This window comes from Megalobrama amblycephala, linkage group LG7 (genome assembly GCF_018812025.1).
Source record: "Megalobrama amblycephala isolate DHTTF-2021 linkage group LG7, ASM1881202v1, whole genome shotgun sequence".
Taxonomy (NCBI): Eukaryota; Metazoa; Chordata; class Actinopteri; order Cypriniformes; family Xenocyprididae; genus Megalobrama; species Megalobrama amblycephala.
The window spans coordinates 46,051,970-46,077,558 of NC_063050.1; the positions used below are offsets into that span (position 1 = coordinate 46,051,970).

Below are 25,589 nucleotides of genomic sequence, written 5' to 3' on the forward strand. Positions count from 1 at the left end.
ACATCAAAAAATGTATGTCAAAAAATGTATGTCAAAAAATGTATGTAAATTTGATGTTTTATTTCGACATCAATTGGACATCAGTGTGTGGACGTCAAAAAATGTACATCAATCTGATTTTTTTTCGACATCAATTGGACATCAGTGTGTGAACGTCAAAAAATTGATGTCAATTTGATGTTTTATTTCGACATCAATTGGACATCAGTGTGTGAACGTCAAAAAATTGATGTCAATTTGATGTTTTATTTCGACATCAATTGGACATCAGTGTGTGAACGTCAAAAAATTGATGTCAATTTGATGTTTTATTTCGACATCAATTGGACATCAGTGTTTGGACTTCAAATTGACGTCAAAAAATTGACGTCAATTTGATGAATTTTTTTTAGATTTTTTTTTATTTTGACATTAATAGGACATTATCAAAAAATAAACTTTTTTTGATGTCAGTTTGATGGGTTTCTTTTTTTGGACATCAGTGTGTGGACGTCAAATTGACGTCAAAAAGATTTGATGTTTTATTTCGACATCAATTGGACATCAGTGTGTGTACCTTAAATTGTCGTCAAAAAATGTATGTCAATTTGATGGGGTTTTTTCGACATCAATTGGACATCATTGTGTGGACGTCAAAAAATGTATGTCAATTTGATGGGTTTTTTCGACATCAATTGGACATCAGTGTGTGAACATCAAAAAATGTATGTCAATTTGATGGGTTTTTTCGACATCAATTGGACATCATTGTGTTGGCGTCAAATTGAGGTCAATTTGATGTTTTATTTTGACATCAATTAAAGATTTCCTTTATTGGTCGTTTTTTTAAACATCAGTCTTTGTCTGCAGCTGTTAACCACCTTAAATTGTATTATATTTTAGGGTTTTAAAAATTTCCTTCATGTCAGAATTCAATATGAAGGGGGATGGTCTGCTGCAGAAGTCTTTTGAGAACACTGTATTGTTTTCGGTCATTAGAGGTATGTGTGTGCGTGCAAACATTGACCAGACAACTTATCTTTGTTTTTAGGCTAAATGGTGATACACAATGTTTATCTTCTTTTTTTTTTTTTTTTTTTTAAGAACTGGTTGAATAAATTCTTTTAATGTTACATCAGGCTATATTGATATTAATGATATAATCTCAATATTGCTTTGAAAAATATATCCATATATTCCTAGAAACTATATTGCCCAGCCCTAGTGTGCATCCAAACAAAAGAGAATGACTCCCTAATGCTTTTCTCATGCATTTTTTTTTTTTCTTTTTTGGCAGATGAACTTTCCAGCGGCAACAGAGTTTGAGTTAAAGAATGCTATGGAAATAAAACCAACAATTAATCAAATTGTTTTATAAAACAAAAACATTGTTAACCTTTTTTATTTATTTATTTTTTGTCATTTTTTGTGAAGTTGTAAAATGTTTCATATTTAAAAAAAAAAAAAAAAAAAAAAACATATATATATATATATATATATATATATATATATATATATTTAATTGTATTGTATTTGTAAAATTTGATTTATTATTTTTTTCATTTTGTATTATCTTGAGTTCTTTTTCTAAATAAATATTTATATTTAATTTGTTTGAATGGATTGTCATTTATGAGAAGTGAAAAGAATCCTTTAGACATTATTTTGTTGTCTTTAACATGCATATATGTAGTCATTCATTAACTGTATATTTGATAGTCTACTCTTTGGCTGCGGTTAGACGTCTATTATTTTTTCACTGACAGCCCAAATTTTGCCTCGTTTTAGCCTAGATGTCAGGGCTGTGTTTTGATGGCTATTAGACGTCTTTTTGACATAAAATTGCTTTCTGGGTTTACATTCAATACAATTAAGTGCACTTAATTTTCACAAGGGTTTACAGACATAGATGTGTATAGAGACACTTTGCTGCAGTGTGTGAAATGATCATTCATGACATTTAACTTCACTTCTGGTTAACTTCTCTGGCTTCCCCACTGCTGCTGCTTATGTAAGTGTATTTCAAAACAAGATGAATCTAATAGTGACATACTGAGCTGTGTGTATGTGTGCGAGAGAGAGTGTGTGTGTGTGTGTCTGCTCATTGTGTCAGTAGATTTCTCTTTCTTTATCTTCCATGACAGACTGCAGTGCAGGATTGCTAACTGTAACGCCCGTATAAGACTGCTGAGCGCACCCACCCACATACTGCAGAGAAGACGAGGGCGAAGGGTTTTGTTTCCTCTGCATCTCCTGAGAGATCTCACACACAATGTTTCCATGGAAATGACACTTTTTGTGGTTCTTTTGTGTGTTGTGCATGTAGGAATAAAAGACAGAATCAGAAACAATGTTTCTAAAAGTATCTTCCAATGCATCCAAAATTGCTTATGTGTGTTTGCCTTCCTGCATTTTAATCCTCCTTTAAAATTCTGGTTCTTTTTAACAAAGATGAGAACTCTTTTTTATATAGTGTGACCTAAATGAGTGCAATAGATAATTTAAGGGTTCAGCTTTGCATTTCTTCCAAAATCTCCCGAGGTCTTTCTGCCCGGAGCAAGCCATCGGAAAGTGCAAGAACTTCAAACGACAAAAGAAGAGAAATGTTAGTTTTTGAAGAAAAGAGAACGGTTCAACACCATTCCTTGAAATGCAAATGCTCAACACTCTTTATATGTAATTAAAAATAAGGACTGTTCAATAACAGTCATTATGGGGACCAAAAAGGGTTCTTCCATACAGTATCACTGCCACCCAAAAATAGAACCTTTATTTTCATGAGTGCATATAAAGTAAATAAATAATCTGAACATGATGAAAATCCAGATGTAGAAGTGATGATTTTCATATCTGTGGCTTTGAATTAAATAGGGGAGGCTGGGGCTAGCTGTCACAATGGTTGTATCTCGGTAACTTCAGTTGTCAAAGTTACACAAATATGTTTTCTCTGGCAGTGGTTTTGTATATTAGCTTGATACACACTAAAAATAACAAAAAAAAAAAGAAACAAATTTACACAGTAAAATACCATTTTCCAGTACAGTAACAGTAATATACTACCATAAAACAATGCATTCTGGGTAATATTTGTCATTTTAGGAAAAGAGGCACTTTCTCGAAAACAACAAATAATATTACCCAGAATGCATTTTAATATACAGAAAGCATTGTAATATACAGAGTGCATTGATATATACGGAATTAATATACTGTAAAAACAATGCATTCTAATATTTGCAGTTTTAGAAAAAGAAGCCTATAGGTTACTTTCTCGAAAACAACAAAAAATATTTCCCAGAATGCATTGTTTTTACGGTATATTAGCCTACTATTTCATTGGAAAACTGTATTTTACTGTGTAAATTTTAGTTTTTTTTTTTTACAATTATTTTTTTGAGTGTAGCCTAGTTCACTTCAATTCTAACCCTATTCCTTAATATAAATTAATTTCATTAATTCGTTCATTAATTAATTAAAGGAATTCTTTTCGAATCAGACAATAAAAAGATTTCCATTGTGACAACATGCCCCGCTATCAGCGTCTGTGAACAGTGAACTGATTTGTGAATCAATACGCATAATAATCTTCTATTCCTGGGCAATAATGTTCTAATAAAAGTTCAACGGGGCTTTTTTAGCAAACATTTTAAGGTCTGTTTTTACATACAAATGAACCCCAGCCTTGGTGTGACAACTAGCCCCGGTGATCAGTCGTGAAGCGCGTGATGATTCCGTGACTTGCGCAGGAGGGCGGTGAGCCTCGAGAGAGAACGAAGGAGCAGAAAACGAGCATCCTTAAATAACACCGTTTGGAGACGAGACACTGGAAATAATTCGCTTGTGAGAGAGTGAATGACATTGGTGCATCAGGTAGGCTAAGAGACCTGTAATCCTTTCATGAAAGAGTGATGTTCTGATTATCATACTGCATAAATCTATTGCATTAGTTGCGAATATGTAACGTTACAGGACATTCAGATGTCAAAGAACCTTAAAGATAAATGATCCGTCTTTATAACGTCAATGTGATAGGAGTAGGCTACTTCAGTTCAATATCCCCGCTGTTAAAATGACACAGGCAATGACATTGAGGCTCGATATTTCTAAAAATAGCTTTGGTGAATCTGTCAGGTGACGTCGACGTGTCAATGTTAATTTCGCGTTTATCACCTGGTCCAACTGACTCACAGTGTTTATAACACCGTCAAATTTAAACCGCGCGCGCTTGTCCAAATTCAACTGGTGATGGAGAAACATTCATGACCATCTGCTTCAACAAAGATAGAACCACTGCAATGCTTGGTTGCATGAAACAAAATAACTGATTTTTCTTCCACAGCATATACATATACCAGGGATACTGGGGCAAGTTGTCAGTATTTCACCAGTAGGCCTACTCCAGTAAGTATTTTTTAGAGAAGGTTTTTAATGTCAGTATTCAATATTCTGATTTTGATGTCAATGTCAATATTCATTTCTGCTGATATCTATCTATCTATATGTACATACATACATACATACTCTTACATAATATAAGAGCTATAATATAATGTAAGTGTACTATAAAGTGTATGCCTCTTGACAGTATGAATTTACCCATGTGTGAATCCTGATATTTTTTTCCAGTCATGTACTCTGAGGAGTGGAGCAGGAATCGGCAGGGTAGGGAGAAGGCTGTGATCACGAATTTCAGCTTTAGTCAGCTGCCAGAGGAGGAGCAGAGGGGTAGGATAAAACATTACAGCACTCATGGTGAGTTGCAGATACGCACCACACAGAATTAATTTGCCATAAAAACTGCACATACAAAATGCATTAAATTGCACATGCAAAATGGCCTGTGTGTATTGATGTATTTGATTAATGCTTTGAGGTCTTCGGGTTCGTATATATGTGGATATGATGCATGCATTTGTGAAATAATGCACAAATTATAGTGCAAGGATTCCCACTTTTTTGTCAGTCCAACCCATAAAATATTTAAAATATGTATTTTGAAGTAATCCCTGAGATTTTAAGTTAATTTTTCAATAATTCAGTTTCAACAACACATCACAGTTCTTTGATGTTGGGTAATGGTCACATGACATGCAGGTAAACAATAAAATAATAAAAATTTTTAGTAAGTGTTTTATTTTAAAATCTTTATTTGTTTTAATTTTACATTTTTATTTTGATTTAATTAATCATTTGCTTTTCATTAAAGGGTTAGTTTATTCAAAAATGAAATTTATGTCATTAATTACTTACCCTGATGTCATTGCACACCTGTAACGGCGGCCAATGCTGAGCCGGCGTTCTGACGTTGAACCTGGAAGCGCTGGTTGTAAACAGCATAGCAGAAAGACAGGGGAGAGAAGATATTGTTGAATAAAGTCGCACAAAAAGTATTCTCGTCGCTTCATAAAATTAAGGTTGAATCACTGTAGTCACGTGGGTTATTTTAACAATGTTTTTACTACTTTTCTGGACCTTGAATGACGGTAATTGCGTTGCTTTCTATGGGAGATGAAAACAAACCTCTCGGATTTCATCAAAAATATCTTAATTTGTGTTCTGAAGATAAATGAAGGTCTAACAGGTGTGGAACGACAAGAGGGTCAGTAATTAATGAAAGAAAATTCATTTTTGGGTAAACTAACCCTTAAACTCTTAAATTCTCTCTAGTTATGTCACAAACCACTAGGGGTTCACAAACTCCAGGTTGAGAAACCCTGCATTAGTCATATACAATACAAAAACACATTCATTACTTGTACATTTATGCATTTGGCAGACACTTTTGCATACACTTTATCAGCGAATGCATTCCCTGGGAATGGAACCCATGACCTTGGCATTGTAGCACCATGTTCTACTGTTTGAGAATGGTGATTAAGTTCTATTAATTAAAAAATAAAAATGTTATTCTATTAATTAAAAATTAAACATTAAAAATGTTGAAAGATTTAAGAGAACGATCAAAGATCGATTAACTAAAGCATGTTTAGAGACGGGAAAGAATTGGAAGACTGTATTGACAGCTGTCTTAGCTGAAATACGAATGACAGGAAGGATGAAGGATGACCTCTCAGTCCCCCAGTCCCGTGTTTCTTGGGAATATCCCGGACGAGCCCCCAAACTGTTATCAAGCTGCTCTGTCATTCTGGTTGGTATTATTTCAAGCTCATGTCTTCATTTCAGACTCAGAGGAATCCATTCCTGATGATCGCTACCATGGCATCTACTTTGCTATGCTGTTGGCTGGTGTCGGCTTTCTACTGCCATACAATAGTTTCATCACTGATGTGGACTACCTCCACCGCAAATTCAAAGGTGTGATGCAACCAACCTGTCGCACATCACAGGAACGACAAAATTAAATTCCCAGAGCTGTGGGTGGATAAGTAACAAGTATGCATTGCACAGTCAAAATATAAATTCCCCTCTCTTCCATTGTCAGGCACCTCTATTGTGTTCGACATGAGTTTGACGTACATACTGGTGGCTCTCAGTGCTGTTATTGTGAACAACGCACTCGTGGAGAGACTGAGCTTACACACTCGCATCTGTGTGGGTGAGAACATGCAAAAGTCTCAAAATACAACAATGAAAGGCACCATTTTCTACACGCACATTACATTACTCTTATTTATCGATTGCAATATCACTAAATTTCTTATTTTGCGTATATAGGATATCTATTTGCATTGGGACCTTTGGTGTTTGTGAGTGTGTTTGACGTTTGGTTGGAGCTGTTTGACACTCAGCAGTCCTATGTTGTTACTCTGGCTGCAATTGCCATTGTTGCATTTGGATGCACAGGTACATATATACAAGCAACCATGTTCTTGCAATTGACCTACATTGTGTCTTTGTGATCTGAAACTTTGTCCATTGTCCTTTTGACCTTTGCAGTGCAGCAGTCCAGTTTCTATGGTTACACTGGGATGCTGCCCAAGAGGTACACACAGGGCGTGATGACTGGAGAGAGTGAGCTGAACTTCCATTACTACATGACTAAATTATAATTATTGTGTTAGAATAAAATACTTTTTTGATATTCTTTAATGACAGTGGTGAAAAGCAGCAGCTAAGAATTTAGTTAAGAAAGGATCTGATCATTGCGATGTGGATATGTTTTGACAGGCTTTGCAATTCATAGATGAGGTAATTAAATTATACACTGTTGTGATAGTTTGTTGAGACTATAGACCAGGGGTGTCAAACTCCGGTCCTCTTGGGGGTGTGAGTAATTGTCACATCCATTTGATTTTCCCGGCAAAAATATCACGAGTCCTTAACATAAAAACCAGTCTACAGGCTTTCAGAGACAACCTAGGAAATCAGGGTTTCATTTAAAGGTGCCCTAGAATCAAAAATTGAATTTACCTTGGCATAGTTGAATAACAATAGTTTAGTACATGGAAATGACATACAGTGAGTCTCAAACACCATTGTTTCCTCCTTCTTGTGTAAATCTCATTTGTTTAAAAGACCTCCGAAGAACAGGCGAATCTCAACATAACACTGACTGTGACGCAACAGTCGGGATCATTAATATGTACGCCCCCAATATTTGCATATGCCAGCTCATGTTCAAGGCATTAGACAAGGGCAACGTCTGGATCTGTGCACAGCTGAATCATCAGACTAGGTAAGCAAGCAAGAACAACAGCGAAAAATGTCAGATGGAGCAATAATAACTGACATGATCCATGATTACATGATATTTTTAGTGATATTTGTAAATTGTCTTTATAAATGTTTAGTTAGCATGTTGCTAATGTACTGTTAAATGAGGTTAAAGTTACCATCGTTTATTACTGTATTCACGGAGACAAGAGAGCCGTCGCTATTTTCATTTTTAAACACTTGCAGTCTGTATAATTCATAAACACAACTTCATTCTTTATAAATCTCTCCAACAGTGTGTAATGTTAGCTTTAGCCACGGAGCATAGCCTCAAACTTATTCAGAATCAAATGTGAACATCCAAATAAATGCTAAACTCACATGATCCGACGCATGAATGCAGTATGCATGACGAACATCTTGTAAAGATCCATTTGAGGGTTATATTAGCTGTGTGAACTTTGTAAATGCACTGTATTATAGCTGAGAGCTCGGGGGGCAGGGAGCGCGCGATTTAAAGGGGCCATTCATTGAATCGGTGCATAGTTAATGATGCCCCAAAATAGGCAGTTAAAAAAATTCATAAAAAAAATATATAGGGTATTTTGAGCTGAAACTTCACAGACACATTCAGGGGACACCTTAGACTTATATTATTATTATCTTGTAAAAACTTGTTCTAGGGCACCTTTAAAGCTGTTCACACATTGGTAATAAATATGATTAAAGGATTATTCCACTTTCAAATAAAAATTTCCTGATAAATTTACTCACCCCCATGTCATCCAAGATGTCCATGTCCTTCTTTTTTTAGTCAAAAAGAAATTAATGTTTTTGATGAAAACATTCCAGGATTATTCTCCTTATAGTAGACTTCAATGGACTCCAGACAGTTGAAGGTCAAAATTAGTTTCAGTGCAGCTTCAAAGGGCTTTAAACAATACCAGCTGAGGAATAAGGGTCTTATCTAGCGAAAGGATCTGTCATTTTCTTAAAAAAAAGAAATGTATATGCTTTATGAACACAAATGATCGCCTTGCAAGTGCTTCCGCTTTCCCTATTCTTCAAAAAGCTTACGTTGTATGTTCTACCCTTTCATATTCTACTTACGGAAAAAAACGTAACTGGCGCCGCGTTCGTTCCTTAAGTTGAATAGGGAAGGCGTGGGACATACAGTGTTTCTCTAGATAAGACCCTTATTCCTTGTTTGGTATCGTTTAAAGCCCTTTGAAGCTGCACTGAAACTAATTTTGACCTTCAACTGTCTGGAGTCCATTGAAGTCCACTATAAGGAGAAAAATCCTGGAATGTTTTCATCAAAAACCTTAATTTCTTTTCGACTGACGAAAGAAGGACATGGACATCTTGGATGACATGGGGGTGAGTAAATTATCAGGAAAATTTTATTTGAAAGTGAACTAATCCTTTAATACATGAAAATCAATTGCATATTAAAATAAATTACATATATCTCCTTTAACTTAAGAACATTATATTTAATGAAATCAAATATCTTAAATGTTAAAGATAGAATTTAAATAATAATATATTTTTCATATTACAGTACTTTTTGTGCATTTTGGAAATATGAATTGGTGGAGGAAATGTGCTTATTTGTCACGAAAATAATGTCACAGTTAAAATAAATCTCAGTGGTAAAAAAACATTTTTGAAAATATAATTTCTTTGAAATATGAATTCACAAGATTTTTACACATAATGTGTAAAATTGTTTGTATTGCAGTTGATGTGTTTTTTTGTCAATTATGGTCATTTTAGGCACTGCAGGAGTTATTGTCTCTCTGAGTCGGATTTTTACAAAGCTGCTGGTGGAAGACGAGAAGAACAACACCATCATCTTCTTCCTGTTCTCCATCTCAATAGAGACGCTCTGTTTTCTGTTACACGTGGTGGTGCGACAAACCCACTTTGTTCGTTATCACACCGACAGAGCTCGTCACAGCCACAGCTGGCTCAAAGGACAGATTAATGTTCCGACACAAAAGCACAGTGGCTATCAGATACATTATGACAGCAGTGCAGAGGAAGAGGTAAATTCACACATCAATATACTGGTTTGAATTTGACTTTTAGTGACTTTTCTTGAGTTATGGAGGTTACTGGCAGATTTTAAAAGCTTTCTGTGAGTCTGTTTTCCTTCTTACATTTCAAGATAAGTTATTTGGCAAAAAATTAGGTGTACGAGGTGTTTCAAAACCTAATGAGCTTCTTACTTAGCCTTTTTAGGTTTATGCATAGTTCTGACACAAGGAAATCCCACAATGCACTGTAATAAATCTCAGCAAAAGCATTTTATAGTAGACATACTTTTGTGGAAAAGAAGTGTGCTTACTTGTATTGAATGTGCACTTGTAGTTTAGTTCAAATCTTACTAGTATATTTTTTAGATAAACTGAACTTGCAGATAATATAAAATTTATGAAATAAAAGCTTACTAAAGCACATCTAAAGTACTTGATTATAATTTTAACTGTAACTGTTCACCTAACTGCATTTACTATCAATTTAAACTATAATATATTTTCATTTAATTACATTACACTCAGTTAAAAGATTGTTTTTTTTCAGTATACTCCTGTTAAAAGTATGCTAAAGTGTCTTTATTTTCACAAGGACAGTCTAGCGAACTGTTGATTTATTAATATATATTTGTGATTCATTCCTAAGACGTTTTGGTAGAAAATGGTCAATTGTCAATATAAAAAGTTTTATTTCCCCCCAAATGTGTTGTAAGAATAGACAGTTCACCAGATTTTAGGATGATTTGCTCAAAGATAAAGTTGACATTGGCATTTCCACAAATTAGGATGGAGTGGTGTCAAGCACAGTTGATGACGCTGATGCAGTAAATCTTGGAAACGGTTCCCATGGAGATGGAATATACGTCAGATTTGATGTACCCAAACCAGACACCAAAAGAACCTGGATCAGTGTGAAGGGTGAGCCATAGTTTTCATCACAACCGCCTGTAGCTATTCTGTGTACAGATTACAAAATAAAGTTGAGTTCAATTAATGTCACATTTTTAGCACTGAAGTATTCTAACCTGATGTTTTTTTTTTTTTTTACAGAGCTTCTGGGTCGGAGGTGTGCTGTTTCTCGGATGATCTGGCCCTATATGCTCTCAATCTTGGTGACATATTTCATCACACTGTGTCTGTTCCCTGGTTTGGAGTCAGAGTTACGCAACGATACACTTGGAGAATGGCTGCCTATTCTCACCATGGCTCTATTCAACATGGCAGACTTTGTGGGCAAGGTGAAATGAAATAGTTTGATGTCATTTACAAGCATATAATATCATTTTAAAAAGGTAAATGTTTAAATTTGACATGAAACGGATGATGTGACTGTCTTCTCTTCCTTATTGTGACATACACCGATCAGGCATAACATTATGACCACTGACAGGTGAAGCGAATAACATTGATTGTCTCTTCATCACAGCACCTGTTAGTGGGTGGGATATATTAGGCAGCAAGTGAACATTTTGTCCTCAAAGTTGATATGTTAGAAGCAGGAAAAATGCGTAAGGATTTGAGCGAGTTTGACAAGGGCCAAATTGTGATGGTTAGATGACTGGGTCAGAGCATCTCCAAAACTGCAGCTCTTGTGGTGTGTTCCCAGTCTGCAGTGGTCAGTATCTAAACACAATATTAGGAAGGTGGTCATAATGTTATGCCTGATCGGTGTATATCTGAATGAAATGGCTTATTGAACAAGAAAAAAAATTTACAAACCTGATTCCAAAAAAGTTGGGACACTGTACAAATTGTGAATAAAAACAGAATGCAATGATGTGGAAGTTTCAAATTTCAATATTTTATTCAGAATACAACATAGATGACATATCAAATGTTTAAACTGAGAAAACGTATCATTTTAAGGGAAAAATAAGTTGATTTTAAATTTCATGGCATCAACACATCTCAAAAAAGTTGGGACAAGGCCATGTTTACCACTGTGTGGCATCCCCTCTTCTTTTTATAACAGTCTGCAAACATCTGGGGACTGAGGAGACAAGTTGCTCAAGTTTAGGAATAGGAATGTTGTCCCATTCTTGTGTAATACAGGCTTCTAGTTGCTCAACTGTCTTAGGTCTTCTTTGTCGCATCTTCCTCTTTATGATGCGCCAAATGTTTTCTATGGGTGAAAGATCTGGACTGCAGGCTGGCCATTTCAGTACCCGGATCCTTCTTCTACGCAGCCATGATGTTGTAATTGATGCAGTATGTGGTCTGGCATTGTCATGTTGGAAAATGCAAGGTTTTCCCTGAAAGAGACGATGTCTGGATGGGAGCATATGTTGTTCTAGAACTTGGATATACCTTTCAGCATTGACGGTGCCTTTCCAGATGTGTAAGCTGCCCATGCCACACGCACTCATGCAACCCCATACCATCAGAGATGCAGGCTTCTGAACTGAGCGCTGATAACAACTTGGGTTGTCCTTGTCCTCTTTAGTCCGGATGACATGGTGTCCCAGTTTTCCCAAAAGAACTTCAAATTTTGATTCGTCTGACCACAGAACAGTTTTCCACTTTGCCACAGTCCATTTTAAATGAGCCTTGGCCCAGAGAAAACGCCTGCGCTTCTAAATCATGTTTAGATATGGCTTCTTTTTTGACCTATAGAGTTTTAGCCGGCAACGGCAAATGGCACGGTGGATTGTGTTCACCGACAATGTTTTCTGGAAGTATTCCTGAGCTCATGTTGTGATTTCCATTACAGTAGCATTCCTGTATGTGATGCAGTGCCGTCTAAGGGCCCGAAGATCACGGCCATCCAGTATGGTTTTCCAGCCTTGACCCTTACGCACAGAGATTGTTCCAGATTCTCTGAATCTTTGGATGATATTATGCACTGTAGATCATGATAACTTCAAACTCTTTGCAATTTTTCGCTGAGAAACTCCTTTCTGATATTGCTCCACTATTTTTCGCCGCAGCTTTGGGGGAATTGGTGATCCTCTGCCCATCTTGACTTCTGAGAGACACTGCCACTCTGAGAGGCTCTTTTTATACCCAATCATGTTGCCAATTGACCTAATAAGTTGCAAATTGGTCCTCCAGCTGTTCCTTATATGTACATTTAACTTTTCCGGCCTCTTATTGCTACCTGTCCCAACTTTTTTGGAATGTGTAGCTCTCATGAAATCCAAAATGAGCCAATATTTGGCATGACATTTCGGGTTTGGAATCGGGTTTGTAAGATGGGACTTGATTTCGTCCTTTGGGAACTGATTGGATGTTTGGATTGTTGTGGTTTGCTATTTATAGTTTTCAGTCACATGACTGGCGTGGAGGTCTGGAGGGCAAAACATTCATAGAACTGTAGCATGAGTCTGTCCATTTTTGCAGGTTTTGGCACTTGCAATCCATATAATGCCCCTGCAGCAGTATTTCAATCACTAAAAACAGCGGGACATTTTAGAACGCTTAATGTGCAAAAACCCCTAAAGTGCCTAAAACTGTAGTAAAACAGTAATATTAAAAGATCAAATTCAGTATACACCTTATTGATGATGAACACTATATATGAGCGGATGAGCCCAGAATATGAATGTAATGTATTAAGTGGTTAAGCATTTTATTTATTATGGTTTTCTATGAAAAACTGCTTAATGCAATATTCCATAAAAAACAAGAAATGTTATTTTGATTTCATGGTGACTTTAAAGCTCTTTATTTCTCTCTCACTCTATTTAGATCTTGGCAGCGTGTCCATACGAGTGGGGTGGTGTGCAGCTGCTAGTCTGGTCGTGTTTGCGTGTTCTCTTCCTGCCTCTGTTTGTGATGTGTGTGTCTCCTGTGCAGCACCCCCTGCTGGCACACCCAGCCTGGCCCTGCGGCCTCTCCTTGATGCTGGGTATCAGTAACGGATACCTTGGCTCTGTACCAATGATACAGGCGGCCGGCAAGGTGCCACTTCAGCAGCGAGAAGTGGCGGGTGAGTATGTCTGACACACATATAGAGAGAGAGAAATGTGTAATGTTGTAGATAATCACCTATGCACACCTGTCTTAAGTTAAATACCCTGTGTCTTCCAGACACCTACGATTGGCACCACCAATCCAAATTTATCCTCAGAGTCAGATGACGTCTCGGCCCCTATGAACACTATCTCTTAGGAATGGAAATATAGTCTCTAGTGTTTAGCATGCTGTGCAGCATTAATCAGACTACAGACAATGCTTTCTAAGATGTTTTATTCATGGCCAGGAGGATCTCAGACCAATCTCAGAGAGAATCCCCATGACAAAAAGAGTACAACAGTTCATATAGAATCGGTGCATGGCAAAGGGGACATGAATCATTACATGCAACACAGCAAACCCCCTCTGTTAGCAGATTGGATATTTTGATTACCTCAGCTTGTTGCTTAAGTCATGAGGTTAATATATATATATATATATATATATATATATATATATATATATATATATATATATATATATATATATATATATATATATATTCAGACAGCCGTCTAGTCTTGTCCATCTGCATCCGTTATTTGAACACACACTAACTTGAACTTTTAAATGTCCCCAAGTGTTGGGGAAATTTCATTCTCTGCAAAAAAAATCAATGTTAGTTATGATTAATTTAAAATGTTCTTCACTGTAACCACTGAAAAATAACCAGCTAGAGGAAACTATTATTACTTAGGAGACTTGTAAGGCTGTAAGTGTTATCAATTATGTTTTGACAAAATAGGCAAAGGCAATTGTTGACATAGCAAAGGAGTACAGATCTCTGACATTATCACCCACTACCCCTAAAACCACCTGTCCTCAGATCAGAAATCATCACTTAATACTTTGTTAACACTCCAAAGTAAAAAAAACCTCCCTTTGAAAACCTTCAAAGTCAAAAGTCAGAATCTTGAAGCACAGATGCCCTGGTGAACTTAGTAGTTTTTATTTATTTATTTATTTATTTATTAAGTAATTCTAAGTAATTTTCTGTCACAATCACCATGATAAGTCAGCACTGTCTCAAATAAAATTATCAGTGCCGGCCCGAGCCTCTTGGGGGCCCTAAGCAGCATTTGATTTGGGGGCCCCCCTCCCACCACGTGAAGTCACCTGTGGTTAAACATTATTGACACAAATGTCACACTATAATGTTACATTATAAATGAATACAGTGAGGTTATGTATTAATACAAAATAAATAATAAAAAAATCGATACTTAAAATACTTTATTCTTAAACTTCTGTATACAAACTGTCACAAAACATGAAATAAATAATTAGCAAATGCAAATGTGCATTAAATGTGCAATCTTTTAAATAAAACCAAAATAGACAAACATCTATGCAGGAAGTAATGCAGGACTAATGAGTAGATCTACATTAACACTTCAGCTACTACTATTAACTACTATAGAATCAAGTTTAACTAATCAGTAAGTAATATCAAATTTAGAAGATAGTTCCTTATTAACTAATCAGTAATTACCTAATGATATTACCATCATTAATAACTATTAACTAATGGACAAATTGTAAAGAACATTAGCATGTGTCTGAGATGTAATCAGTCACAATATTTACTTTGAATATAATCATAAAATGCATCATTAATTACTCAAGTGTTAGCTAGTCACTATGCAGGAACTACTACTGATCACGAACCATTATTTTAAAGTGAAAAACATGTTTTTCACTTTAAAATAATGGTCCTGATCACTAGTAGTTCTTGAAGAAAATGACTAGGTACTTGATTAATTAGCGATGCATTTTATGACGATGTTGAGATTAACTACTAGTGGTCTGCACCATTATTTTAAAGTGAAAAACATGTTTTTCACTTTAAAATAATGGTCCTGATCACTAGTAGTTCCTGCATAGTGACTAGGTAACACTTGAGTAATTAATGATGCATTTTATGACCACACTGAGAGTAAAAAAAGACAATTGCTCACATCTCAAACACTTTAATGTTGTGATTAGTAATTAATTAGTAATTCTTTATAATTTCTCATAGTTACCTATTAGTTATTATTGATGCCAATGTCATTCTCTAATTATTGATTAGCTAATAAGGAACTATCTTTGTCCTAAATTTGATATTACTTACTGATTAGTTAAGCTTGTTTCTATATTACTTAATAGTAGTAGCTCAAGTGTTAATGTAGATCTACTCATTAGTCCTGCATTACTTCCTGCATAGTTACTTATTAATGACGGACCATTATTCTAAAGTGTTACCGAGGATAGCACTGCTACATCACTCGCCACCATATTAATAAATAAATAATAAAGAAATAAAGAAATATGGCATCCCTTTCAACTTAAACTGATATCTATAATCAATACGTGAAATACACCTAGATAAATGTATATTAATAATGCGATTTAACGTTAGCTCTGGTGATGGCTTATATAAGATCATGAGTCATGACTAGCTGCTACCTCAAGTGACATGAGCACAATTTGTGCTGCTGCACAAAACATTCTGTAAATAATTATGCAAACATACCTTTATCTTGCTCTTTTTTTCTCCTCCTCTGTCTTTTTCTTCTTTCTTTTTTCGGCACCAGAGGGATACATCCTTTTTTGTGACATGGCTTATCATTTATAACATTTATTACAGTGACCTGCACTTGCGCGCCGGCGCGAATTGTCAATGCACGCGAGGTGTCTATGCGCAATTGCGCATGACTCAAAGGCTAGCAGACACAGCAGCAGTTGTCGGCAAATCAGAATTTTCTTGTCTCGAATTATTTATTTATTCATTCGTATTCATTCATTCATTCATTTATATCACTTGTTTAAGTTATTTAATTGTAAAAAAAAAAAAAAAAACACGATTGGGGGGCCCCCTATTGGCCAGGGGGCCCCAAGCAGCCGCTTAGTTCGCTTATGCCTCGGGCCGGCCCTGAAAATTATATAGTCCCTAGTCTATCTAAATGGCTACTGCATTCAATAAATGTGTGATATGCAATATAAAGCATGCAGTTGACACATTTTCTGACAGTTGGTTGCACAAAATATGAATACTTAATACATAAAAATGTTTTTAAACAGATTAAATCTACTTTATTACATATTTTACATATTTTGTACATATTTTAAGAATTGGTGGCCACAAAAGAAATGTGTTTTTGTCTAACCCTGATTCACTATAATACGCCTAATAGTAATCATGCATATTTTAGAGTTTTTGCCATGGATTTCCTGAGAAATTGCATACTTTCGTCATTCGTGTGTGATTAGGTCATGTTCGCAAATAAAGATAAGTGGGTAACACTTTACTTGAAGGGGTGTGCATAAGACTGACATGACACCTTCAAAATCATGACATGACACGTGTCATGAATATGAAGGAGGTTTTATGAATGTTTATGACAACTGTCATTAAGTGTCATTCGCTCAATTATGTCATTTTTAATGCAAAGATGACATTGTTTGAGATGTCCGAGTTATGACAACTTGACATAAACCAATACATCGTAACCTGTCAGTGTCTTTGTCATGACAACTTGACATCATTTAGCTTTATGGGTTAACATTACATTAAACTGTCATGTGGTTGGTTTTGACATGAGGCCATTATAATAGTGTCATAAATATGTATCTTGAACTCAAGTACAGTGGTACAAATTGAACTTGTCATTAAAATGTCATTAAGTGACAATACTCTGACAAATAATTTTATAACAGCGTCACGACTATTTTTCATTTCATGTTTTTTTTTTTTTTTTTTTGGACCTCCAACAGAAGGTCAGATAATAGACAATTTCAAATTTCGTAAAAAAAGATGACACTGTTATAAAATAATGGTAACACTTTATTTTAGGGTCTTTTAACTAGTTGCTTATTACTATTAGCATTCATATGGCTAAAATATTGGCTGTTTATTAGTACTTATAAAGCACATATTAATGCCTTATTATGCATGATCTTATTCTACATTCTTAATCCTACCCAATACCTAAACCTAACAATTAACTATAATAAGCAGTAAATTAAGAGTTTATTGAGGGAAAAGTCATAGTTAATCGTTTATATATGTGTTCCCTATACTGAAATGTTACCAAAATAATGTAATGTAATGTTAACCCATAAAGCTAAGTAGTTTTTTAAGTTTGATAATTAATCTGCTATGTCATGTTTATGACAGATTATGATGTTTTGCTAATGTCACGTTGTCATGACAAAGACACTGACAGGTTATGATGTGTTGGTTTATGTCAAGTTGTTGTAACAAAGACATCTCAAACAATGTCATCTTTGCATTAAAAATGACATAATTGAGCGAATGACACTTAATGACAGTTATCATAAACATGCATAAAACCTCCTTCATATTCATGAAACGTGTCATGTCAAGATTATGAAGGTGTCATGTCAGTCTTATGCACACCCCTTCAAGTAAAGTGTTACCGATAAGGGTGCTGTGGTAGTAGAGTAAAGATATATTATTCAAATATCTGTATCTTTTCTGTTATTTATTTATATATTTATTGAGATAGGGGAGAGTGTTGAAGTCATTATAGTGGCATTCACTCTGATAAGATGATAACAAAAAAAAAATCATATAGATAGTGTAGCTCAAATAATTTGTTTCTAGAAGAATTGTTGGAGGCTTTTTCTCATGACAGTAATTGAAGTGGGAGAAAAATTCTCCATTTGCTTTCCATTTGATCTCATTTCTGTCAATTGGAGAACCAAATCTTATAGTGATTTTTCTCCATTAATTTTGTTTTCTCCATGATTATTTTACAGGGAACACCATGACTGTATCATATATGGCTGGACTGATGCTCGGGTCTGCAGTGTCTTACTCCACATACAGTCTGACCTCACAGGCACACGCTACTCACACGCTGAAACTCAACAACACACTCACATTACACAGCTATATACCTGGCCACTGAGTGTCTCTCTCGCATGTACACTGTTAATTATGTAAGAATAAAGAACATTTCCAAAGACTATCCCTGCTGAAAACACCATCTTAGACCAGAGTTGGCATACTGGTCCAGGCTGGGTTATGCAAGGAAAGTCCGTATCCTGAAAAGTCTATGTATTCTGGTTTGGGACACCAGCATATTAGCATTTCATTCTGGGAACCAGCATCCAAAACACAACATATGCTGGTGACCAGCTATGCTGTTTTTTTCATCAGGGATGTTAGCTGTGATAAAGTGTGTTGAGATTCCATTTGCATATAATCCAAGACTGTCTTAATAACCATTAAATTGTTAAATAAATTAATGTATAACTTTCTGTCATGTTTAAATGTACGGCCACCATGTGTAGCCTGATTTACTGTAAGATGGATATGCTTTATGGCTCTACTTTATGACTGGTGGATAGAGTTGGTTGGTGTGTTAGTTTTAATTTATGACCTCCCACTTTCATCTTTTCAAACCAATGATAGGTAACAAATAGTTTCATTATTCTCAAAAAGTCTTATTCTGGCCAAAAAACACCCACTGATACAGGAAGTTTTTCCTGACGTAAAATTGACTATAGGCTAGGCTACTCTGCGTTTTTGACGTAGGCCTAATGGTAAGAGACTAAAAATTGGACCCTCACAATGATTCTGAACACAGAATGCATTTTTTTACTTAAACAAACAAGACGCGGGCAGTGGAATGGGGAACATTTTTCCTTTTAACTTTAGCGCTGTGTTTTTAGAACCTCGTGTACGAATCATGCACGAGACGCGAGACACACCAAAGCCACTGGAAGGCAAGCCTGCAACCTTTAGCCAAAAAAGCGTAACGGCTAATACACGCTCCGCCCCCGGCGGTACACAGAGAAGGAGACCAATAGTATCCAGCTGCAGACCTGCAGCACCACAGTTTCAGAACCGCAGCCACAGAACGGAAGTGAGGGGCGGGGCTTAAACAGTCACATTTGCGCTACCCAAACATGTCATTTTCTTTTGTTAAATATAAGATGTTTTTACATGGATTTTGATCGGATCGATGTCTACAGTATTTAACAACAATACTTTCAAATAAATTTTACTGTTCATATAGGCCTAATATGCATAAGATATCATGATGTACAAAGAGCAAAATTTTAAAACAGCCTATGCTTATGTCAATGAATGGATACAAACACATTTGTGTATACTGCGAGGATATAGGCTACAACTATACGCCGTTTTTATTTTAAATTATTTCCTCCACGTTCCAAATAATACTTAACGACACAGAGTTTGAGAAGATTTAGTTTTTTTTGTATTAATTCAAACATATATTAATAAATGTGCAACATTTGACTGTATATTTGATCGTATTATTTCCTTCATGTTCAAATTGTTACAAATAATACTTAGATTATGTAACGTAGGCAATTTAATGTCAAATAAAAATAACCGTTAAAAAAAAAAAAGCCTTGAACAAGTGAAACGTGTTTCACTTGTTGTGTGTTTCTTTGTATGAAAACAAATAGGATATTTAAAAAAACATTTCTAAAATAATAGGGTTAAAACATATTTAAACTGCTCATAATAAAATAAAAACAAGCAAAAAACAAATAATCATCTTAAAACATTTAAAGATTATAAGCCCATATCATGGCATTTCTGCTGAAAAACCTGTCTTTTCATCCCTGAAAACAAAATGATTAAGTTTTATTAATTAATATTTATTTAATATTAACACGATAAATATCTTTGACAAATGCACAAAAATCTTTAATGATAAAATGTAAATGATTCAATAGCCTATAGCAGATAAACACTTAATATAAATATATAAATATAAATTTGTTCACCACATCATGACAGAAATATTATACACTCACCGTATACACCTTCTGTTGTTAAATGTCTTAAATGCATGTTTCACTTGTTCAAGGATATGCAATGATTAAATACATGTAGGCCTATATTTTGACATTAAATGCCCATACCTCCTTGTCTTTATTTGTCACAAGTTCACAACATGATACGGAAATATCACATACAGTCAAGGGAGACATTTTACTATATGGTTAAACATTTATTAATATATTTTTAAATATATAATATATTAGTTCATGGCTTAACAAAAAATAGTTTGTATTATCCATTAACATTGTAATTAAAACTCCTGTACATCGTGATATCTTATGCATATTGGGCCTATATGAACAGAAAAATTACTTTATTTAAAAGTATTGTTGATAACCCTGTAAAACCCAAATATAGAAAAAAAATGAGCAATTTTTTTTTTGACCTCTCAGATATTGTTTTAGGAGGCCTTTGATGTAGAAATTAAAGATTTTTCAAATTTTTTACATTTTAGTAAGTTTTTAGGGAAATGTTGTAATATTGCAACATTGGGCCTGGTTAAGAGCAGAATTTCTGTATTTTTACTCACTTTGTATGAACAGATATACAGAGCATTTAAGCATTCATTTGCAGGGCTGATTGCTTACTTAGCCCCATAACAGTATATATCATGAGTAATAATCACACAACAATCATATTTTTTTATGAATAAGCATTTATTATTAAAAAATATTGGGAAAAATTGTATTTATAAAACTTCTATCACTTTCAGTGTGGTTTGAATGAAGTCTGTGTTTTGCAGTGATAGTCCCTAGGACAGTTCTGTTCATCTGAGAAGCACAGGCAAACATTGCACTTGATACACAGTGTATTTGTGTATCCATTATTGCAGTGTCTGCAGCGTCCTCGCTTCGTCTTTACTGGGAAATGTGCAATAATGTCTTTGCGTACATCCAGTGGGGAGTAGTCCGATGACATCTTGCCGCTCTGAAATGGAAAAAGTAAAAATATAATTAAGTGAACAATACATATGGGTCTTATATTGTAGTAGATAAACTGAAAGAATAGACAGGGTGGTAGACCATGTGTCGAGGGTAGAGATCTAAGTATATTATCCATCAAAGTATTATAATTTCAATGCAAATGCTAATCAAAATTCCACTACTACATTCAAACAATACTGTCTGGCTCACCTATCATGCTCTTTACTTATCATACTAAAGGAACACATGCATCCCCCCAGAGCACTTACAGGTTCATATTCAAGACCATTCACACCTGTCTCTGAACAATGCAACAGGCATCCCCCCCAAAAAATCCAGAACATTAAGAGCCTGATGCTATAAACTGCTACTTGGGCAACAATAATAAAAAATCTCAGGATCATTTAGAAGTTAAAAAATAAACAATAAACTACAAAGATACAGGGAGTTTCAGATACTGCTCTAGATGATGGAGTTTCAAATTCCACATAAAATATAGGCTAGTCCTGTGTTTAATTATGGTAAGCTAAACTAAGTACTACTTTAACAGAAAAGCACATTTAGAACTTAGTTCAAATGAATCATCTAACAGTTTGAATTTAAATTCATGACCATGTGAGAAGTGCAGTGTCCTTAACTTAACAATCTCTAGATCAAATTTGATTAATGTTTTCCAAAATAACATGTATGTGTTTTAGACATTGTAATAAACACACACAAAAAATGTAAGGAATTTTACTTACTTGAATCTTGACGACATCCAGTCATGCAAAAAAAAGGAGATGAGCTTGACATGAAGTTTGCAGGTAGAGTGAGTTCATGGCCAGATGACCGGACCTATAAACACTTCTTCTATCCAGCATTGTGAGGACAATCAATAGAACCCATTAACTATGTAAATGTGGTCTTGAGGAAAAAAACTAACATTTGCAAGCCTTTTTTTAAAATTGTTGAAAGTGATGTTGTAATTCTGCAACAGTGGGCTTTACAGGGTTAAATACTGTAGACATCGATCCGATCCAAATCCATGTAAAAACATCTTATATTTAACAAAAGAAAATGACATGGGTAGCGCAAATATGACTGTTTAAGCCCCGTCCCTCATTTTCGTTCTGTGGCTGCGCGGTTCTGAAACTGTGGTGCTGCGGGTCTGCAGCTGGAGGCTGTTTTTTGAATGGATGTCAATGGATGAGAGGCTTCACTATGCTGATTAAACAGCTTTTGTGGGGAAATAGCTAATCATTTAATGAATCGACAGCCTGTTGGCTAATCTTCAGCATGTTTTACACTAAACAATACTTTCGTTGGGAACTATATGTAGATTTTAGCTTGATAAAAATTTATTTTTAAGAGAAGGCAGACTAGGTAATGTTTGCGACAGGTGGGACTCATTTACGGCATTACCAACAGCAAATGTGCCACAAGTTTAACAGATAGAACAATAGATGTTGTCAAAGAATACTAACAAGAAGTGAAACTCAATAGAACGTTCCATTGCAACTCCGAACCATAGACTGTAAAAAAATATGGACGTAGTGTCCGTGACGTCACCCATAGAGTTTTGAACAGTAGTTTTGACCAGTGCCCAAGGAAGTTGACCGGAAGTTGAAGTCGGCCGCGTGCCGCCATCTTGTAGCAGAACTTCACTTGCGTTAGCATCCCATTGACTCCCATTCATTTTGGCGTCACTTTGACAGCGAATAACTTTACATCTGAGACGTTTAAAGACTCCATTTGTCCATTATTTATTTCTAAAGATACACGACAATGTATAAAGGGCTCCATTACCTTCTATGTTACATTATGGCCCCGTAGAAACAGTTTTTGTAAAAATAGGCTAACGATTGCGTCATAACCACTCGACTCTCTGTCGCACAGTAGAGAAATTACCGTACAGACAGGAGGAGAAGCTCGCAGGCAATAGTATGCATTAACTTAATATGGCGTACTGGCGTTACATTTTAAAATACTATACAAAATAATTAATCAGAATACTTACTCCTGCTCACTCACGCCAAAGAACTCCCCGCTCAAGCTCGCCGTCTCTGCAAGATTAACGATGGCAGTTTGCACGCAGCTACTAGAAGATTTACATCTGTCAGACAGGTTGCTGACGTCATCAAGCTTAGTTTGAGTCTGCGCGTCGAAACGGAAGTGCTAAAAATCGCTAAAAATGGGCTTCACTTGTCTCAATTGAGTTCCAATGGGCTCGCTGTGTCCATTTCTTTTACTGTCTATGGTTTTGACGCGCAAATGAGGCCGCGGCCATCTTAGCTGCACGTGACCGCACATCACTCACGGATAACTGAAAATGGGCAAAGAGGCGGGACGAAGTTGGAGCCCATGCGACTTGTTGCTGAAACCACGCCCGCCCTAGCTATCTATCTTAGATACTATCTAAAATATTAATAAAGATAGCAATATCATTAGAAAGTACTAAAGGATTACTGTCAATCTACGGTGATTTTTTTACGATAACGTTATAGATGCTCCAACACCAGTAGGCTAATTAATTTGTGTGGGGTGTGCAAATAACACAAATCAAATGGGATTTCATACCTTTATAATGAAATAGAGATCGCGAGATGAATCCAATCAGTGGCACTTGGGTAAAATATATATATAGCCTATATATATATATGTACCAGATGTATATCTCTCAAATGTTCTCTCAATGAGCACGTATCCAAAGTATAATTTTTCAAAATAGTGCAGCAGTTTTAGTTATATCCAAGCAGTGCTGTCGGAGTTGTATATCCTCCTGGTATTGTCATTGTAGTATAATCTCAGGAACAAAACTTTTAGCCAATGCCACGACGATCCAACAACGTGTGTTCCGCATGCGAGCACATGTACACAGACTGACATCTGTCTCAAGTATGCAGCAAGCCATATATTGTATAAAATAATACAGAAAAAAAGCACAAATACGACTGAGATGCCAAATTCAGCGGCTGAAATGAGCTGCTGAGGTAACATGACGGCTCACAGACAGCAGCGGCATACCTGTCACTCAAGTGACCCCGCCCTTAATTATGCAGAACTTTAAGGCTTAATATAATTTAAACGAATGAGCTATAAAAAAATTCACCCCCCTCAGAGTTGTCATGAAGGGCAAATTCGCAGTATAGACCAAAACCACAATATGAACCAGACTGTAAACATGTTTTTTTCTGCTGTAAACTTGGCTAATTTAACATGATGGTCAATGAGATTCTGCTCACTTCTGCAGCCTGTCCCTAGCGGCCAGTCGATGAATTGCAGTTTAATTCACTTCCATATTGGCTTCACGAGAAACAGGGGGAGGTTGCCGCTTGCTCCGAACCCAGCAGCGGCCCTGCGTTTCCGCCATTTTGTGGTGAAAGCGACTTGCAGTCCACTAGTTTCTATGGCAATATCAGCTGCTTTGTTAAAAAAAAACATTAAAGCTGAAATCAAACCTGAATGATGACAACACAGAATAAAATACTATCACTAGTGATCATCAAATCCTTTTAACAGTTTATTTTACACTTTCTTCCACTTTTTTTTTTTTTTAAAGTCAGTTTGGGTTAAAATTATTTGAAGTTCAAGTATTAACATTATAAACACTGAATTAATACCAACATATGAAATTAAATTAAGGACATGCATCAGAAAAAATTGGGAATGTTGGACAATAAATATATGAATATAGCAGCTTGATTTTGCAGTGTTGTCTAATGTCCGTTAAAGCAAAAGTGTCCAAAAAGGAAATACATAGCCTAACTGACACAGCAGTGCATCATGTATTATAATTTATGACTGTGCTCAACACCCAGCGATTGTTTCCTGCTACTGAAGCAGATTTAAATACTTTCACATGGAATTTGAACACCGACTGTAATCGCAGACTGAACGCAACTGGCTCTGACTGGATGCTTGAGCGTGATCAGTCAAGGCTATCGATTTACATTCAATCGGCCTTACAATCGTTAAGTTTGTTTGGGTCGTCGAGCCTTGCGTCATCCCATTACTGTCATTTTTACATGTTTTACACTGTTTCTGACAATAAAAGAGTGAAAAGGATAAAAAAGATTGGAGCTTGTCATTTAAAATTTTTGAAGTTTGTTTAGCCTAGTAATTGCAGCTTGTCTGTAACCAGTTCAGAGTCAAGACCATGCAGTTCAATCTAACAAAATCCAGCCAATTATAAAGAAATCTTTACTGATTCTTCTAATAAACTAAACTTAAATTTCTCTCTCAACCCTGTTGTCACTGACAGCTGCA

At 35.6% G+C, this 25,589-nt stretch overlaps 1 protein-coding gene across 1 annotated transcript; it reads left to right on the forward strand.

The window, feature by feature from the left end:
- Nucleotides 1-3,616: 3,616 nt before the first annotated feature.
- Nucleotides 3,617-18,857, forward strand: slc29a4b (asolute carrier family 29 member 4b). The gene is made up of 12 exons (XM_048197754.1): nucleotides 3,617-3,849; nucleotides 4,319-4,380; nucleotides 4,606-4,731; nucleotides 6,163-6,294; nucleotides 6,422-6,535; nucleotides 6,655-6,783; nucleotides 6,877-6,951; nucleotides 9,373-9,644; nucleotides 10,421-10,553; nucleotides 10,686-10,873; nucleotides 13,323-13,563; nucleotides 18,354-18,857. Exons 3-12 carry the CDS (start codon nucleotides 4,608-4,610, stop codon nucleotides 18,503-18,505), a joined length of 1,560 nt encoding a protein of 519 aa, XP_048053711.1. The 5' UTR covers nucleotides 3,617-3,849; nucleotides 4,319-4,380; nucleotides 4,606-4,607; the 3' UTR covers nucleotides 18,506-18,857.
- The last annotated feature ends 6,732 nt before the right edge of the window (nucleotides 18,858-25,589 follow it).